Source organism: Protopterus annectens, chromosome 5.part0 (assembly GCF_019279795.1).
Source record: "Protopterus annectens isolate FY-2018-M chromosome 5.part0, PAN1.0, whole genome shotgun sequence".
Lineage (NCBI taxonomy): Eukaryota > Metazoa > Chordata > Ceratodontiformes > Protopteridae > Protopterus > Protopterus annectens.
Window position 1 is genome coordinate 362,851,815 of NC_056735.1, and position 20,530 is coordinate 362,872,344.

The following is a 20,530-nucleotide window of genomic DNA, read 5'->3' on the forward strand; positions in this document are numbered from 1 at the left end:
ATCTACTCTAAACACCATTCTGGACATTCCAAAATTCAAGATGCCGACTCTTCACCAGTTACTTCCTTTGCTAGGCAAAGATGCCTGGTTGGCAACTCTAGATTTAAGAGGCTTACCTGCACATCCCTATCAGGGAATCTTGCAGAAGATACCTCCGCTTCAAAGCAGACTACTTGCATTACCAGTTCTCTGCACTGCCCTTTGGCTTATCTGCTGCACCCAGGGTCTTTACAAAGTGCCTAGCTCCAGTCATTGCATTTTGCAGGCAAAGAAATATTCAAATATACCCCTACCTGGACGATTGTCTAATTCAGGCAGAAAGCCAGGATGTACTTTTGACTCATCTGGCCTTTGTTCAAAGGGTACTGACTTGTCTGGGGTACACCATAAATGAAAAGAAATCACATCTGGTACCCTGGCAACAAATTATATTCCTGAGAGCAAGCCAGAGAAACGGATTCATTTGACAACCTACTTCAAACAAGTGGCCACAAAAGCCCAGTTATCTGCAAAGCAAATACTGCAAGTCTTGGGGTTCATGGCCTCCTGCATTTTTCTAATTTCTTATGCAAGGCTGCATATGAGGAAACTGCAATGGTATCTCAAAAGCCTATCGTGTCAACATTCACTGGATGTAGAAGCAATGATTCCTGTCATACCTTGTCTACGCCTAGAGTTCCTTTGGTGGGCAGAGGCCTGCCACCTAAACAGGGGACTACTATTCACATGACCCCCTGCCACCCAAACCTTAACAGACGCATCAGACTATGCATGGGGGGGGGGCTCACGTGGCAGGGAAGTGCATTCAGGGCAAATGGAACACAAGTCAAATGCACCTACACATCAAAAGGAAATGTTAGCTGTACAGAATGTTCTGACAGCCTTCAAATACCACATTCTTCCAGGACAACTGATGGTAAAGACGGACAACACCACGGTCATTTGGTACATAAACAAGCAGGGGAGTGCACACACCCCTTCTGCAGACTAGCCATGACATTGTGGAACACAGCCTTGAGCTTCCAAGTGAATCTACAAGCTCAATTCCTGCCAGGAAAACTAAATACACTGGCAGATGGACTAAGCAGAAACCTCATGGATCCACACGAGTGGAAACTGGAACCAAGGATTTTCAACATGTTGACAAACAAATGGGGGAGCCCAGATATAGACCTGTTTGCCTCCCCCCAGAACCATCAATTGGACAAATTTTGCACAAGGATTCCCCACAAACTAGCTTGGAAAGTGGATCCTCTATCCTTCAGCTGGAAAAACCTATTGGTTTATGCCTTTCCTCCTCTGCCTCTACTCTCCAAGGTACTGCTAAAGATCAAACAGGACAAGCCAAGGACGATTTTAATTGCACCAGACTGGCCACGCCAGCAATGGTACCCCCTCCTGTGCAGTGTGTCACGCTTGGCCCCATGGCACCTGCTTCAAACTCCTTCCCTGTTGTCTCAGCAGGAGAACCAGATTCTGCACCCTCAGCTGCAAACCTTGAACCTAGCAGCCTGGCTAATTACCTAATCTCTTCTTTACCACCCCTCAGTACATCAGTGATGGATATCATTTTAGAGGCTAGGAGGCCTAGTACTAAAAAATGTTATGCTGCAAAATGGAAAAGATATTTTGTACCTGAAACCAATCTCAAGGAAATGAGCGCAGTAGTCCCCAATTTACCTCAGATTCTACAATATTTGACTGAGATGCTTCATAAGGGCTTGTCCTTTTCCTCCATCAAAATCCATGCCTCAGCCATTTCAGCTCATTATAGCACATAGCCTCCCCTCTTCTCTCAACCACTGCTCAAGCAGTTCCTCAGAGGGGCCAAAAATTTAAAACCATCCAGGAGAGCTCAAACTCCAGTCTGGGACTTTAACTTCGTCTTGGAGAAACTCACTCTTCCTCCTTTCGAGCCAGCTGCTACTGCAGATTTAAAATTCCTTTCCTGGAAAACAGCTTTCCTTTTAGCAATCACTTCTGCAAGAAGGGTATCTAAATTACAGACCCTTAAGGCAGGGGAGCCTTTTATCCTCTTTCATGGGGACAGGGTGGCCCTCAGAACCAATCCCTCCTTCATGCTTCCTTAATGACTGCAACAGTGAATACACTCGAACATCTACATTTATGGTAAGTGTACACAACTGTACTTTGTGGAAGCAGCCACTAAAAAAGGAACTCCTCTGTCTATCTGCCTAATAGAGAATCATGCTCCTTGCACAGTTTTTGGATGCAGGTCTATGCCTCATCAACCGTTTAATGGGAGTGCTTAATTAGCTGGCACACTTCACTCACTTTCAGAGGGATTTGGTCAAAGAGCTCTCCAGTTCTCTTCCAGGGACCCATTCCGTGGATCAGAAAGAGACTTTCTTGATTCTCAGCTGGAACCCTTTAATCTCTTTCTTATGCCTTTATGTGCTTTATCTCTAAAGCTACAGAGGTGGCATCTAGAGCTGCTGGCATAAGTGTTTCTATCAGAAGGCATGTTTGGATTGATGGTGTGTAACTCGCAGAACATTTTAAGACATCCTTCGTTAATCCTGCTTATGACTTATCAACCCTTTTTTTGTCCTGTAATGAAAGAAATCATCCCCGTCTGCCATAAGGATTAAATTCTCCACTCCTCAGAGACCCTTTTATAGGAACCAGAAGGTGGGGAGGAGGATATTGTTACAGAAATCTCAGTGTTTTCATCTGATATTTTTGAAGACAGGGCTTCCTGGCCGGGTGTTCTTAAATGGATGTTGCATCAGGGCAAAAATGGTCCTCAGAATCTAGACTTGAGGTCATTTCTCACTTTCTCAGAGAGACCTTTCCAGCACCCCTGAAGGATTGCTCAACTGTCACAGTCTGGAGGCAGTCAGGGGGCACTGGTATCTGCACCCAACAACCTGGACATTCATCAATCAAGGCAATTAGGTGTAGAGAATTACCAGAAGCTGTGTCATCCCCTTTCACATCCCACCATCGCTTCCAAAGAGAATTCACAATGTTCCACCCTCCCAAAAGGAATACTTACCTTCAGAAATAGAGAAGCTTCTGAAAAATCGAGTCATCCAAGAGAATCTCAGTAGATCAAAGAGGATCCAAAAGTTTCTCAAGGATTGTTTAGTGTTAAAGAAAAACTGGGACCTAAGACCAATTTTGTACATAAGCCTCTTGAATGTAAAAAGAGCCAAATTCCAGATGGCCATGGTTCATTACATTTTTCCATTATGGAGGGAGAATGACTGGATGTGCTTTATAGATCTTCAGGATGGGTACTACCATATAAAGATGGACACGCTCCAGGTAGTATCTCTGCTTCTGGATGGGAGACAGCCACTCCCATTTTAGAGCTCTGCCATTTGAACTTATCATAGCCCACTATTATGTATTTAATTTATTTATTTTACATTTGTTTACCAGGATAGTCCAACTGGATACATGTCCATTTTCAGCAGAGACCTGGGGAGCAAAGCTCCATGTAGTCAAACTTACATAGATTACATGGAAGTTAGGAAGCAATAATAAAAAGGTGATTATATACAAGGCTTAGTAGTGTCCTCAAGTAGGGATTCACAGTTCTCATGGACAGACATAATTAAAAGTAAGAGACGACAGATTAGAAGCAGAGCTTGGTGACGTAGTTATATGTTTTTTTTTTTTTTTTTTTGAAGAGACTTTTGGAGGATTGTAGGGTTATATAGTTTGGCAACGAATTCCAGGTTTTGCCAACGAAGATGGCAACATGGATTCACCAGCAGAGTTATTAGCTTTGTGGGTTTGGACCAGTAGTTCGTCAGACCATAGTTATGTCAGATTGCTCTGTGGCTTAATAATATTTTTAAGTGAGGGGGTATCCTCAGGGTAGTACAGAATTTTGTGAGCTATTAAGAGTTGAGTGAAATGAATTAAGTTGAGCAGTTCTACCCACTCAGTTGTTTAAGGTTCTGGCAGTGGTGGGTTCTTTAGGTGGAGCCAGTGGCAAATCTGGCAATATGATTATAGCTATGGGACGTCTTACCTAGTTCGGATTTGTTGAGGTTTGAGAGTAAAGGCGAGGCATATAAGAGTAGGTGTGATCGAGCGATTGCAGTCCTGGCCAGTGTGGTTAAAAATGTCGTGTTTCTATACAGTGATCCAAGCATCTTATTGATGGGTTTGTATGGTTTTGTTGACCTGTAGGTCAAATTTGAGATTATTCTCTATGATAACCCCTAGCGGTTTGGTGTGATGTGGAGAAATAGTGGTACCATTGTTAGATGTGGCAGAGAATGAAAGTGTGGTAGATCTACTAGTGGGGGATAAGAGTAGGAGTTTAGTTTTATTGGGGTTCAGTAGTAGGCATTGGTTGGTGAGTTTTCAATAGTGTTTAATGTATTTTGGGTTAAGGTTTTCAGTTTGGGTGGGGAGGTGGCTGAGCAGATCAGAGTGGAATCCTCTGTATATTGAATGCAGATAGCTTTCGGGATAGCAGTGTGAAGGTTGTTTGATAAAAATAGAGAATAGTAGTTGAACTAGTATGGACCCTTGAGTGACACCAAGTGTGAGGGGTAGTTGGCTGGAGAGTTTGCCCTGCCATAGTACTGCCTGTTGTCTACCAGTCAGGTAGGACTGGAACCATTGGATAACGGGCTTGTTGAGGGAAATAGATTTTAGTGAAAGAATGAGAAGTTCATGGTTGATTGTGTCAAAGGCCTTTGATAGGTCAAGAAAGAGGGCAGAGGTAAGCCTCTTGTCATTCCTGTTTTGGTTTATGGCAGTTGTGAAGGAAAGGAGGGCTGAGGTTGTGCTGTGGTATGGCCTGAAACAATTTTGGGAGTTGGATAGAAAGTTATTCTGTGTAAGGTAATGCATTAGGTGCTTGTTGCTTGGTAAACACTAGGTGTTTACCAAATGCATAGCAGTAGTGGCAGCTCAGCTATGACTGCAGGGATTCCAGGTGTTTCCTTATTGGACAGTTGGCTCATAACTGCATCTTCCAGGAATTTTCTCATTCGTGCCAGGGACTCCTTATTTCAGTTGTGTGAACACTTAAGGATAACATCCAGAAATCTCAACTGCAGCCAGCACATTCACTGGAATTTGTAGGAGTCCTTCTCAGTATGAGCTTGATTGCGAAACTTCCACAGTCATGCATACCGTCCCTCCATCTACAAGCACGGGTCTTGCCCCACAAGAACCCACCTGCCAGGAAAGTTCTCTGCCTTTTGGGTTCCATGGTTCCTTCCATAACCTCGGTACTTCTGGCCAGATTTTATATGAGGATTCTTCAGTGGACATTGGCAGTCCACTGGTCGATCAGAAACAACGTATGTCAAGTCCTTCTGACAACCATTTGCTGAGACCAGATAAAGTAGTGGATAAACCTCCCCCCTTCAGCAGGGCCTTCCCATTATCCTTTAATTTCCTCAGGCCACAGTGACCACAGATGCCTCCCTACTTGTGTGGGGGGGCATTATTTGGGAAGGAAGGTCCAAGGCACATGGCCTCAAGTAGAAGCCAGTGTTCACATTAATGTCTTGGAGATGACAGCAGTTGTCCTAGCGTTACAGGCCTTTCAGGACACTTCTCGTAGAAGCAATCTTGATGCAGACAGCATGGATGTTTGGTACGTTAAACAGGGACAAGCCAGGTCTTACCCCTTGTGTCGAGTGGCCATGAGAGTTTGACAATGGGTGATATTTTCTCGCCGCCTTCTGGTAACGATGCATATCCTGGGATGTGCCAACATTCTTGCGGACAAGTTGAGCAGGTCCATTCTACTTACAGTGGTCCCTCCATCCATTTGTAGCAGAGCAGATTTTCGGCCATTGGAGCCATCCTTGTCATCTCTATCCCCATCAACAACAAATGTAACAAGTTTTTTGCTCTCATTCTGAATGTGGAGGAGTCCCCCAGGGATGATCTGATGCACCCTTGGCCCCTGGGACAACTTTATGCCCTTCTCCTAGTACTGTTAATACCAAAGTTCCTCCAGAAAGCCCGTCATCCTCATAGCCCCTCATTGGCCTAGTCAGGTATGGTTTCCCTTCCTCTATCCTTATGTAGTTCACCCACCTTGGGACTTTGGCTAAGACCGAAACTTACTATCTCACCTGAATTTACAAGCCATCAGATTAACTGCATGGTTTTTCCAGTTCCTGTGGTAGTTCAGCAGTCCAGGTTATCCTCTTCGTTTATTTACATTTCATCTTCATCACAGAGACCTTCCACTAAAAAAAATTTACAAAACCAAATGGAATAGATTTTCTATTTGGGCTATGGAGAAAAACATCAATCCTTTTTCAGCTCCCATTACTTCGATTTTGGTCTTTTACACCATTTGCATGGCGGAAATATCTACTCCACTACCAAAGTTCATTAGCTGCCATTTCTTCTTTCCACATTGGGGATGGTTGTAACCTAACAGCAGCTATAGGAGTGTCTAAAGCCTTTCTCCGGGGCACTTCCTTCTACACCCCCTGCTTAGAGATGCGGTCCTGCCACAGGATATCACTAGTGTTTTTGACAGGTCCCCTCTTTGAACCTGCGGCTAAAGCTGGATTGAAGATTCAGTCATGGAAGCTTTTATTTCTGGTGTCTATTACTTCTGCTTGAAGAATTTCTGAATTGCATACATTTTCTTCCAAACCCCCTATTTAAGTTTTTACAAGGACAGAGTATGTCTGAGGACAAGTCCACTCTTTCTTCCTAAGGTGGCTTCTGAGTCATCTGTCAACCAGTCAATAAGTTTGCCAGTCTTTTCCCAAGGGTGAATATACCTGACGTTTGTTGCATGTTCTTCAGCTGGGTTTTTACTTACACCGCATTAGACCTTTCAGGAAGTCTCATTGGTTATTTTTCTCCTTTTCAAAATCCAAATTGGGACAGGCGGTGTTGAAAGTTTCCTTCTCACTGGCTGGCTCACTTTTTTTCCTCTGTCAAGAGATGGAGTTAGCACTCCCCTCAATCTCTAAACCACATTCAGCAAGATCTGTAGCCTCATCTACAAACTTTTTTCTAAGGTTCTGATTGATGACATTTGTACTGAGGCTACCTGGTCAAAAGTCCTTATCTTCATATTGTACTACAAATTGGATATCCAGTCCAGGTCCAAGGCTTCCTTTGGTTCAGCTGAGCTCAGGAATATCCTTCCAGATCATCACCCAAGGGTTAAGGTAGCTGGGGACGCTGTCACGTATGGAGAGGAATGGACAGAAAAGACCATCTGTTAAAAAGGTTGGGTACTCACCATAACATTAGATTTGTGTTATCATATTCCATCCATTCCTCTAGTACTCCCCCTCCATCCCCTCCTCCTAATTTGTCGTTACAAATCATTTTTTGTCATCTAATTTCTACTCTGAGATCGCTCTAACTGACTTTGCCTTGGCTACTGAAGGCTTAAGTTCTGTCTCCACTTATTCCCTTCCTTGGCAGCAGATAATTGATCCTTCTTGTTTGTGTTGATCTCTTTCTGGGGTTTCCTGGCTTACCTTTTTTCGTTGGATATAAGTGAACAAACTTAGTTTGAGGTAGCTTGCTCTATGCATAGTGATTATGGGTAGAGAAGGAGGCTGAGCACCAGACCCTAAGCTTTGAAGTTGCTGAAGTCTGATCCAAAACTTGTATGTGGAGGAATGGATAGAATATAACAACACAGATCTAATGTTATGGTGAGTACAATACTTTCATTTTGGGTGATTGACAGTGCAAGCATAGAGTGTGTGCTTGCCCATCCTGGGGTGGCTCTTTGCACACTTGGACGCACCACATGGTTAGTCCTTGGTGGGGGCTTTGGGACCCATTGGGGGGGAATATCCTTAGGTGGCTGAGCTTTGGCTGAGTTGCAGTAGAGGCAGGACATCACATCAGTTAGCCTATTTCTCAGCCTTCCAAGTGACATCTGTGGTTGCACACAAGGTTGCTGGAACATAGGAGTATTGACAGAGTTTCTCTTCTAAAACAGAGGGTGCCTCTCTCTCCTTACTAGAACTGAACATGATCCAGGGATAATCTGGGGGGATTAGTTGAGTGTGGTAGATCTGAAGAATGAGTTGAGGCCCCTTGGGGGGAAGCTGGTGGTTAGTTGTGGGAGCAAATATTGAAAAAAAAGAAAGAAAAAAAAAACATACTCTACTTGTTACTGTTTTGATTCACATATATAGTTACCAGATTCATTTGGCAGTTGGTGCAGAGGTTTAGCTTGCGTTGTAGTTACTATGGTATAGAGTTAGATTACCTTTGCCCCCATTTGCCTACTGTGACACCTTGAGCAAATCACTTAACTAAATATTGCTCCTGGGTTGCCCCTGAAAATGAACTGTGCATCCAGTGGGCCTGTCGTAAAAAAAAAAAAAAAAAAAAACAACATTTAACAAGTCTTTCTCCACCTGTCATGTGGGAGACTAGGATTCAGTTCCTTAATCGAGAGTAGATGAATCATTTGGGGGGGATAGGGGTTGGTGTAATGGTTAAGATTTTTACCTCACAGACTAGGTACAGGGTTTTCTTGGGTTTATATCAGTTTGTCTATCTACTTACATCAAACTGCTATTTATCGAACTGATATCTAACTTCCCTACATCAAATGTTCAAATCAATGAACGTTTTTCCCAGGTAAGGAAGCTAGTTGGCCAACAGACAGAAATTTGCCCTTTTCTCCACCGTACTGCAATCTTGGAGTTGGTATATATAAGTAGGGGAGTGTGGGGAGTATTAGTCCCTCATTTTCTTGGGTTTAATTTAATGTGGGTGGGTGTCAGTTGGTGTGCTGGCCAACTAGGTTCCTTACCTGGGAAAAAGTTTTGCTGATTTGAGCGTTCGATGAAAGGAAGTTTGATTATGTCTGTTTAATGAATAGCAGTTCAATGCAAGTAGATTTCAATGAAATAATACAGACCTGGTTTTCTCACCAAGGGACCACCGGCTAGGCCTAAAATAGTCCACAACGGCAGCTGACCTAGTACATACCGATGAACCTGTAAATTTGTCTACTTCATCTGTTCTTTGAAATGTTGCTGTTGGTTCTTCCCCACTACTCCCTACTTAGCTGATTGCCTTGCAGTGCTTCGTAAACTAGCCTTGACTTAACACCATTTGCTATATTATCTAGTCATCTTGGTTAACATCTATCTTTGTTTTTCCAGACTTTGACATTTTTTCCAGGATTTAGGTATCTGTAGTTATCAGGTCATAAAGCTATAGTGTAACAATACCTATGCATCCATTTCTGAGTTTACACTGAAAAAAATGAAACTAGAGAGAGATTAGAGAACATGTCTTCTTGCACCGTTGTTACAAGTCAATAAGCATTTTCTTTATGTTGATGTAATGTGTGATTTACAACAGTTTGTATTTAGAAATCTGCTTACTGCACACTTTAAGATGTTATTTCACTGCCACTTTCAAAAGTTGACGGTCTTTTACAAACAAATTGTTTTTCTGAACATGGGTTTGACACCCTCCCCCCAAATAATAATTCTTATTTTGAAAAGGTAAAGAAAGTAGTGATATATATTTAAGATTTAAAATATAATTCCTGTGTTTGTACTTAAAAGGTGGCAGCTTGTCATTGTTTGTTTGTTTTGCAGGCTTCTAAGTATGCTCCTGATGTTTGTGTAATTAAAGCTGTACAGAAAATAATCTGGGCATCAGGTTGTGGTTCAGTTCAGCTAGTTTTTAGCTCCAATGAAGAAATTAGTAAAATTTATGAAAAGGTAAGTGAACATGCTTATGGAAAGAGAGTGACATTGGCTACTTAGTTTTTGTACTTTGATTTGCTAATTGGAAAGACATTTGAATTGATTTATTTAATTTATTTAGTTGGTTTGTAAGTGCTTCTTAAAATAGTTATTGTGGTAGCACATCTTTCAGAACAACCTGGCTGTAAAAGTTAACATTCTCTTTTAATGCTGGAAGGGTAAGGCCATCTTCCTCTGGTGGTGGTTACTCAGGTGGATTGGAAAACTTGCACAGTAAGTAATGAATAAACAGGATACAGTAATCATTTCAACTCGACAGCCGCAAGCAAAATCATTCAAGACCTGTGTGTGTAATATTTCACTACTTGCATTCTTTCCAAGTTAAGCATATATGTAACATTTTTTTGTAAAAAAAAAAAAAAAAAAAACTTTATTCCAGATTAAATAGATGGATGAATAAAGCAGCAGTTCAACATTCAGCTGTATGAATGACCATATTCATTAGATCACTGTTGCAGTCATCTATATTTTATGTGACTAATCATTATAAGAATCAGATGTCCAGCTAGTATCCAGTGCTTTAGGACACCTTCCTCGTGCCCATATGCCCAGCATAAAAGTAGAAGTACAGGCAGCAAAAATAAGAACTTTTTTGTCATTGAAGCTACCAGTAAGGCGCTTGTATCTCCAGTTGGCTAAACATCGAGAAACTGGGCAAATAAGTACCCCCCTGGGGACTACTACCAATTTTATGGTGAGAAGTGATGCTGTTTTATGTCTAATGTCTTTGAGAAAAGGGAGGTGTTTATGTGAGTGTCAGCTTATATAGACTGCCACAGCTTTAATTTTCTGTTTAGGTAAGGAACAATGTGTCCGCTCATGCTTAATCTGTCAGTCTTAATAACTGAAAGCTTAAGAGTTATCTTAGTTCTCTTAAATAAGAGCCAGTGGTTAACAGCACTTGCCAGACCCACTCTGGAGGGTGCGGGTTCCTCAGACATTTCCCCTCTGGACATTGAGAAAAAGAAGCTAGTTAGAAAGATTTCTTCTAAGCCCATCTGTAACTATCACTCTTCCTGAACTGTCAGTGTTTGACTCCACTCTGGCCATGTCTAAACTCATACCATTTGTCTGGCTGTTGTTGACCCCTTTGTGCTACTCTTTAAGAAGCCATTAAGAGTCAGGAGATTAGCAAGTCCTCTAGAATCAGTTGTATGGGTAAAGTAGAACTGCATTTGACAGATTTAGAGGAAGATAGACATTCCGCATATTGTTAGTACTATGGATGTGCTTAGCACCCTGGGAGAGGACCAGATGTCTACTCTGACATCTTACGAGATACCCAAGAAAAAAAAAAATCGCAGAAGTCAGTATACTTCTGTTACCTCTACTTCAGCTTCTGAGTGAACGCAGGATGAATGTTTTTTTTGCAGAAGGGTTGTTTAAGGCCTTTCAGTCTTCCTCTTCAATCTACATATACTCTAAAAGAGAACTCCTTCAGGTGCAGACTCAGATTCTGATACAGAGGAGGGTAGCTTAGATTATGTTTTCCAGGTCTCTTCACCTGAAACCTTGAAATTGGAATCTGAATAGTATTTCTTCAAATCCCCCTGTAAAACCAGTTATCCTTCTCAGATATGCTGTTGGAAGAATGAAAGACTTAACTGAGACTGAGAGCCAAAAGAGATTGAAAATCTCAACAAATGTGCCTTGCCGTATTGCAGGTAAGCATCCTCCAAACTCGTGGCTCTCTCCAGTTATTCCAGCTCTTCAGAATGCCTTTAAAGCAGTCAGTTCTTCCTTCAGTAACCAGACTCATGCTCAAAGGAAATCGGACAAACTTTATAAGGCACCTCAATCTCATAAGTACCTTTTCCCTAACAGCAAACCTTGATCCTTCAGCTCTTTCTTTTCAAAAAAAGCTAGCTCTAAGCAGTCTGACTACTTCCAATCCTATTCCCCCTGATAAGGATGGGGTAGGACTTTCGACCCCTTTGGAATGAAGGTGTTCACCTCTTCTGCTTTAGCTTTCAGAACTGTTAGTTGCCAGGCTTGTACGTCACAATTCCCTTTAGCTTCATTGGCAGACATGAAAATTGCTATGGCTGACCTACCTAATTCGGAAGCTAAATCTTCCTTACTCTCTCTACTTTCCTCTGTCACCCAACTTCAGACACTCATAATACTGCTCCAGGGCTGCATCTGCTGGCGTAGTCATACGAATGTTTGCTTAATTACATACCCAAAAACTACCTGAAGATATAAAATCTGAGATCTTTAATGTTTCTCTGGATAGAGGTTTTGTTTGGCTCTTCTGCAGATGTTCTGAAGCGGTTTGATGAAAGAAGGGAAATTGATTCAAGTAGTAGAGCAATTTTTTCAGTCCCTCATTCTTAAATGCAGCAGGAATAAAAAAAAAAAAAAAAAGGCAACACTTTAAAAAAAAAAAAAAAAAAAACAGTGGCAGCGTAGTTCAAAGAAAAAGGGAGGAGCTCCTGAAGCCCAATTTGTGCAAGATAAAATAACAGGCTAAGCCCACTCTTCCCAGCCTTTCCTTTACTTTTCCTCTTCCCCTTCCTAGAAACATTTTCAGTTTTTCATAGAATCTATTTTGCCAACAGTTTATTACTTATTCTTGGGTAGTAGGAATTATTCAGAACCGGTGTAGATGGCAGTGGGATTCCTCTTCCCCCACACTTAGGAATTCTGTCCCTTTCTCAAAATTAAATCCAGCTATTTCTATCATTGCCCAAACATTTTCTTGGGGAATAATAGAATCTGTACCAGGAAGTCAGAAAGCTGAAAGCTTTTTCTAGGTATTTCTGATGCCCAAGAAGGAGAGAACCTGCAGACCTATTTTGGCCAAGGTCTCTTCTAAATCTCCATGCCAAGATTCTTAAACTCAGAATGCTAACTGTGTGCAGTCCATCTTTCCCTGAGCCCTCCTTTCATGTCTTAGTGATTGGAACTAAGGGTTGCTTACCACGGTCATATTCCTATTCACAGAAACTTAAGATGCATTTTAAAATTTTCTGTTTCGGGTTCGAATTTTTAGTTTTCCTCTTTGCATTTTAGTCTGTCGACAACACCAAGGGGTTTTCACAACGTGTCTAACACCAGTAATTGTCTTTTGCAGGTTACAAGGCATCCACAGTTTTCCCCTACTTGGACAATTTTTTTTTATATTTGCCAGCTATATTCAAAGTTTTGAAGAATCTCTGTTCATCAAAAATCAGTTTGTGAATCTAGGCTTTCTGCTTAGTCTGGAAAAGTATGTCTTCCTCACAGAATGACCTTTCCATGATATGTGTTAGGAATGTCACAAATAACTTTCTTCTTTGAGATTAATCTTTTATAAAGAGCAGTTCCTTCAGATGTCCTTCAAGAATGCAACTGCAGTCCTGACATATGGGTTGTCCTGCCTCAGGCAGCCCTTCGGTCGGCTGGATTCCAGTCTGGGTCCGGCGTCGGCTGATGTCGCCTCCTGCCCGACGTCAGAGCGGCTGGGGTATAAAGGCATCAGCCGACGCCATCTTCTTCAGTCTTTCTTGCCGCGCAGTGCCCGAAGCAGAAGCAGTTCGCTAGTGCCGGTCGGTCAGCTCCTGTGTTTTCAGTTACCGAAGTCATTTAAAAAGCTAAGTACCCCGTTGGGGAACATTTTTTCTTGCCTCAGCCGATGTCAGAACAAATTGAGAAAGTTAATAATTGTTTGTCTTGTGGTAAACAAGTACCTCATAAGGACTTCCATTCTTACTGCCTCCCTTGCCTGGGCCCAGACCACGACGTCTCGGCCTGTGCTTGCTTTAATAAGCGACAGCACAAATTACCAAGAAACGAAAGGACTGGGACCGACACCCTCGGCCCGCATCTTCCACCGATACTATGCCTAAGCCCTCCGCGAGTGCTTCGGTCCCTTCGGAAGCAATTATTCAACCGCTCCAGGCCGACGACACCGCGTTAACACGCTCTTCGGTCTCGGAGACTACACCGGTTGTTGATTTTCCTCCAGAAACCGAAGTTCTCGATCTACCCGACACCATTCCTGTGGACAAGGTTACCCCTGCACGTGGGGCAGCTAGGCCTCCTGTATCCATGTCCATCAAGGCCTTTGCACGTGCTAAGGCCGCCAGCCAGGCCAAGGCCCACCCTAAACCTACCTCACAGGCCCCTTCTTCTGATAGACAGATCATGTCTCTTGCTGCAGATCTAATCTCTCTTATCAGGGGGTCTCAGCCCCACCCAGACAGAGGTTCTCAGCCACCTGCAGAAAAAAGGCCTAGAACTGAGCAGGCAGACAACCTCTCTTCAGATGAAGCCTCTGGGGATTCAGAGCATTCAGATACCTAAGAAGAATCCTTCCAGGCATATGAGGACTCTGATGCTGAGGAATCAATTCCCTCTGCCTCTCCTCCGGAGGATTTTTCTTTCTGTGAAGTCCTCCACTCCATGAGGGAACATTTTAAGTGGCAGGGTCAGGAATTTTCTGATTCTAGGAAAAGGCTTCGTACCTTCCTCAAGTTACCCCAGCACAGACCTTTGGCTATCCCTCCAGTTTTGGATGTCCTGGATGACGTATTCTCAGACTCCAGTGCTTCCCCTGATTCTCTCCCTCCTGCTCCTGTCAAGCCAGACAGATATTACAGGGTCCCTGACACTCACAAGTATCTCTTTAAGGCCCACTCTGTGGATCTAGAAACTATTTCACAGGGCCCCAAAGGAGTGGCTTCCTCCTCAGCCAAAAATCCACTACCAGCTGACAGGGAAGCAAGGTCCCTGGAGAGATGGGGTAAAAAAATTTTATACCTCTACCACCCTTGCCATGAGGTCACTTAACTGCCTTTTTCATATGTTTCAGTACCAGGATTATTTACTGGATGATTTGCAGAAAAAGCTAGCCTCTTTTGAGCCTATAGATAGAAAGGCATTGCAGGATTTGGTTCATAATTCTCAGCAGGTTAGCAACCATTTTCTTCAGTGTGGTTATGATGCATTGGAGGCTTCATGTAGGGCAGCTATGACAGGGGCTGTTATCCGTAGACATGCTTGGTTGAAAGAGCAGCCACTGCCGGATCATGTTAAAGTAAAGCTCCTGGACGCACCTCTGGATAAACAGAAGCTTTTTGGTGTAATGCTCAGGATGTGTTGAAGTCTATTGAGGAGAAGGCAAAATCAGTACAGACAGTAAAGGATTTCCTCCAGGTTCAGCCACCCAGATTCAGCAGGAATTGGCCTTCAAAGAATTGGTCCTTTCCAGACTCAGACAAGTTTCAAAGGGGAAAGAACAGGCGTGCACGAGGTAGAGGGCAATACCGAGGCTCCTACAGGGGCCGCCAATGGCAACCTCAAAATCAGAGAAGTGGCACAGGTAGTTCACCTGCACCACAGGGACAATCACAATGACTTACCTTTCACTCCGCCTACCAAGGCTCAAAGAGAAGCACCTCTAGGCGGAAAATTATCTCTATTCTCAAGAAACTGGCACATTATAACAAAGGACAATTGGATTCTGGACATAATAGACAGAGGTTACAGGTTCCACTTCCATACTTTACCAACAGGACAAGGCATGCCAAACCTGCCACAAAATCAAAGGGCAGAGGCACTCAGAGAAGTCTCAAAGCTGTTACAAATAAAAGCAATAGAGAAGGTCCCTCCTCAGGAACAAGGCCAGGGACTTTACTCAAGACTGTTCCTTGTTCCAAGAAAAGAAAAGCAATGGAGGCCTATTTTGGACTTGTCCGTTCTAAATACCTTTCTCATGGTGCCAAAATTCAAGATGCTGACGTTACAGCAACTTCTTCCCATGCTGGGCAAGGGGTCTTGGCTGGTTACTCTGGACCTCAAGGAGGCATACCTGCATGTCCCTATCAGACACAGTTGCAGAAGATGCCTCAGATTTCTTGCAGGAACACAGCACTATCAATTCTCAGCATTGCCGTTTGGCTTATCTACTGCGCCCAGAGTATTCACGAAATGCCTGGCATCAGTAGTGGCACATTGCAGACTCCAGGGGATACAAATATACCCTTACCTGGACGACTGCCTCATACAAGCAGACAGCAAACAAACCTTGATAAAACACTTGGATTATGTCATTCATTTGCTGCAGGCTTTGGGATACACAGTCAACATTCAAAAATCAAGATTACTGCCGTCCCAAGAGATTATTTTTCTAGGAGCAAAGCTGAACACACAGCTACAAATGGCCTTCCTCACAGAGGAGAAACAAGAGCATTTAACAGATTACTTCAAAAGCCTAGCAAAACTAACCCACCTGACCGCAAGGAAAACCCTGCAGGCCCTGGGGTTCATGGCATCTTGCATTCTTCTAATCCCTCTGGCAAGACTACACATGAGAAAACTGCAATGGTACCTAAAAAGCTTGTGGTCTCAACACAGCCACAACCTGGAAGACATAGTACCACTCATACCATGCCTGCAAAGGGAATTATTGTGGTGGGCTCAAGCAAGTCACTTAAACGAAGGCATGCCTTTCAACAAAGCTCCAACAAGTCAAACTATTACAACAGACGCCTCAGACCATGGATGGGGGGCGCACATGGCCGGCAGATGCATTCAAGGGCAATGGACTCCCATGGAAATGCATCAGCACATAAATCAAAAAGAGATGTTGGCAGTGATACATGCAATAGAAGCCTTTGGAAAATCTCTTCAGCAAGGTCATCTGCTAATAAGGACAGACAACACCACTGTCATGTGGTACATAAACAAACAAGGGGGCACTCATTCCTACCCCCTCTGCAGACTAACAATGACTCTTTGGGAAAAGTCCCTGAAACTGAACATCTGCTTGCAATCCCAGTTTGTTCCAGGCAAGGACAATGTTCTGGCAGACGGGTTGAGCAGAAATTTCTTGGATCCACACGAATGGATGCTACACCCACGCATATTCTCACAAATAACTGCATGGGGAAGACCATTCATAGACCTCTTTGCATCTCATCTCAATCATCATCTGGAAAGGTTTTGCACAAGGATACACCATCCTCTAGCCTGGAGAACGGATGCTCTTTCCTTCAGCTGGAATGCTTTAACAATTTATGCATTCCCTCCTCTACCTTTACTCACCAAGGTGTTACTGAAGATCAAGGCAGAACAACCAAGAGGAATCTTGATAGCTCCAGACTGGCCAAGGCAACACTGGTATCCACTGCTACTGAGCATAACTCACACCAAACCGTGGCCCTTGCCTCTATGGCCTCAGCTCCTGACTCAACACAATTACAAGACTGTTCATCAGAACCTGCAAACCTTAAAGCTGACAGCTTGGAGAGTTCCATGACTGGGACCCATGACTCCCTCTCCAAAATAGTTCAGGAAATTTTGCTGGAGGCACGCAGACCTTATACCAGAAAAACCTATTCGGTCAAATGGAAGAGATTCATCATCTGGAATGTCAACAAGGGCCAGGATGCATCACTGATGAACATACCTCGGATATTAGAATACTTGGCAGAAATGTTTCACAGTGGCCTCTCATACTCTTCCATCAAAATCCACGCTTCAGCTATCTCAGCACATTACAACTGTGATCCACCTGTGTTTTCGCATCCCTTGCTAAGACAGTTTCTAAGGGGTATAAAGAATATCAAACCTCCAAGGAAACAACCAATTCCTGCATGGGAAATTACATCTTGGAAAAATTAACTCTTCCTCCCTTTGAACCAGCAGCATCTTCAGAAATGCAGTTTCTCTCTGGGAAAACGGTTTTCCTGTTGGCAGTCACCTCAGCAAGAAGAGTCTCAGAGATACAGGCCCTCATGGCAGTTCCTCATTTTCTCATCTTTCATCAGGACAGAGTTTCCCTTAGGACCAATCCTTCCTTCATGCCTAAGGTGATATCCAGAGTGTCTCTAAACCAAGCAATTCACCTGCCTACTTTCTTTCCTAACCCTCAAAACAAAGGGGAGAAGCTGTTGCATACTTTAGACATTCACAGACAACTACGCTACTACTTGAGCAGAACAAAGTCTACCAGGAAGTCTGACCAACTGTTTGTAGCCTATGCTGCTGGGGCACAAGGAAAGGCAGTCACCAAACAAACTATCTCAAAATGGATTGGACACTGCATCAGATTCTGTTACTCCTTCCATGGAAAGAGTGTGCCAGCTAATATTAGACCACACTCCACCAGAGCTATGGCCACATCCACAGCCTTTCTAAGAGGAGTGGCTACAAAAGATATTCTAGAGGCTGCTACATGGAGCTCCGTGCATACATTTACCAAACACTACAACCTGCCATTATACTCCAGATCCAGAGCAGGCTTTGCTTCGGCAGTCCTGCAGGGCCTTCTAGCTACACCATTTCTTGCTTAGTCCTATCACCCCCAGCTTGGCTATGGTATTCAACCCGTATGTCAGGACTGCAGTTGCATTCTTGAAGGACATAGTACAGTTTTGTACCTACCATAAATGTAGATGTCCGATAGATATGCAACTGCAGTCAGGTTTTCCCTCCCTCCTACCCCTCTGTTTTTTCCCTTGGGTCCATTCCCCCCTTTCCTATAAGCTGGGGATATCTGTTATGGTGTATCTGTTTATTACTGTTGTGCATGTCTGGATTTTTTGTTTATCCATTCACAAAATTTAGCCTTCCTTGGAGGGCACCTGGCATCTGGGGCAAGAAACACTGAAGAAGATGGCGTCGGCTGATGCCTTTATACCCCAGCCGCTCTGACGTCGGGGAGGAGGCGACATCAGCCGACGCCGGACCCAGACTTTGGAATCCGGCCGACCGAAGGGCTGCCTGAGGCAGGACAACCCATATGTCAGTACTGCAGTTGCATATCTATCGGACATCTACATTTATGGTAGGTACAAAACTGTAATTTTTCTGTACAACCTATGCCAACAGCAAGGGAATTTCTCAGAATTTTAGGTTGCACGACTTCCACAATTCTGCACATAAGAAAAATTCAGTAGTTTCTCAAATCAGTTTGGACTCTGTACCAATACCCTTCGTCTTTCCAAATCCTTTTTCTCAACTCTGTTGAGGGGAGTTCACGGTGGATAGGCCGAATGACAATCTCTGCGTTCAGATGTCCCTTTCAGTCCCTATTTAGTCTGTAACTGTAGATACTTCAGACTTTTCTTGAGGGATTGTATCCAAAGGATTCAATGGGTAGGGCCTGAAGAATTATCATTTCCGCTAGAAGTACATAAACGTCTAGTAGATGGCATTAGTGAATGCTTTGAAAGCCTTAAATCATGTGTGCACTCCAGGACCTCTTTTAGTAACTGCTGGCAGTGCTACCATCATTTAGTACATACGCAAGGAGGTTTCAGATCAAACCTTCTATGCAGACTAGCTGTAATAGCCTGGGAGCTAGAAAATCTATTCAGTCTCTTTCTTCATGCTGCTTTCATTCAGTCAGAGCACTGTATTGCTAGATGCCCCTGTTCAGCATGATGTCTTATTTGGGTCTAAGGCTGAGGAGGTTATTAAAAAGATGGAAGAAAAAGCCAAGTCTATGCAGACTGTAAAAGATTTCTTGCAAGTTCAGCCTCCTAGATTTTCGAGAAATTGGCCCTCCAAAAATTGGTCTTTTCCCACCTCTGACAGGCCTCAAAGGGGAAGATATAGACGCTCCAGAGGTAGGGCGCAGGCTCAGGCCTCCTACAGATCTAGACAGTGGACTGCTTCTTCACCTAGAAGGGGAGAAGACAGATCTCAAACCCAAAGAAAGCAGACTCAATGACTCCCTCCGTTGGGCTTCAGGTCCTCCTTTCCTGGATGCCCCTCTCGGAGGAAAACTTTCTCTTTTGTACCAAAATTGGACTCACATTACCCAGGACAAATGGGTGTTAGACGTGATTTTGAAAGGTTACAGATTCCACTTTCACACTCTGCCAAGGCCTTCAGGCTGGCCAGATCTGCCAAAACATCAATGGTCAGAGGCCTTAAATCAAGTGGACGCCTTATTAGCCTTAAGGGCCATAGAACCTGTTCCACCTCTAGAGGTGGGGAAAGGTTTTTATTCAAGACTTTTTCTGGTCCCAATAAAACAAAACTCCTGGAGACCTATTCTGGACCTCTCAGTATTGAACACCTTTTTGGAAATTCCAAAATTCAAGATGCTTACACTTCAACAACTTCTTCCAATGCTCGCACAAGATTCTTGGATGGTAACATTGGACTTAACAGGCTTACTTACACGTCCCCATAAGGCAACATTGCAGAAAGTACCTCAGATTCAAGGCAGGCTCGAGACACTTCCAATTCTCTGTACTGCCATTTGGCTTATCTACTGTGCCCAGAGTTTTTACCAAATGCCTGGCTCCAGTAATAGCTTACTGCAGGCTTCAGGGGAATCAGATTTACCCCTATCTGGACGACTGTCTAATTCAGGCAGACAGCAAAGACCTTCTACTTCAACGTCTGCATTTTGTTCAACGTCTTCTCCTACTACTGGGATTCTCAGTGAACATAAAAAAGTCACATTTGATTCCTTCTCAACGAATTATCTTCTTGGGAGCTCTTTTGGACACAAGTTTACAGAAAGCCTTCCTCACTCCAGAAAAACAGTTACAGCTGGCTTCAATCTTCAAGACATTGGCAGCATTAACTCAGCTCACTGCAAGGAAATTCCTGCAGGCTCTGGGCTACATGGCCTCTTGCATCCTGTTGATTCCAAATGCGAGGCTTCACATGAGGAAACTTCAATGGTACCTAAAGAGTGTATGGTCTCAACATTGCCACAGTCTGGATACAATGATTCCACTGATTCCCTGCCTCCAGAAGGAATTCCTTTGGTGGTCCAGGGCATGTGTTTTGAACGAAGGCAAGCCCTTTCGTCTGCCTCAACCTACTCAGACCATAACCACGGACGCCTCGGATTA

The 20,530-nt window shown here is 43.5% G+C and overlaps 1 protein-coding gene across 1 annotated transcript in view; it reads left to right on the top strand.

The window, feature by feature from the left end:
* USP9X (ubiquitin specific peptidase 9 X-linked) overlaps positions 1 to 20,530 on the top strand; it is a 5,037,693-nt gene that overhangs the window by 3,000,682 nt on the left and 2,016,481 nt on the right. Inside the window, exon 23 of the mRNA XM_044071835.1 lies at positions 9,525 to 9,683. Coding sequence (XP_043927770.1) covers positions 9,525 to 9,683 — 159 coding nt within the window. The remainder of the gene's footprint in view (positions 1 to 9,524; positions 9,684 to 20,530) is intronic.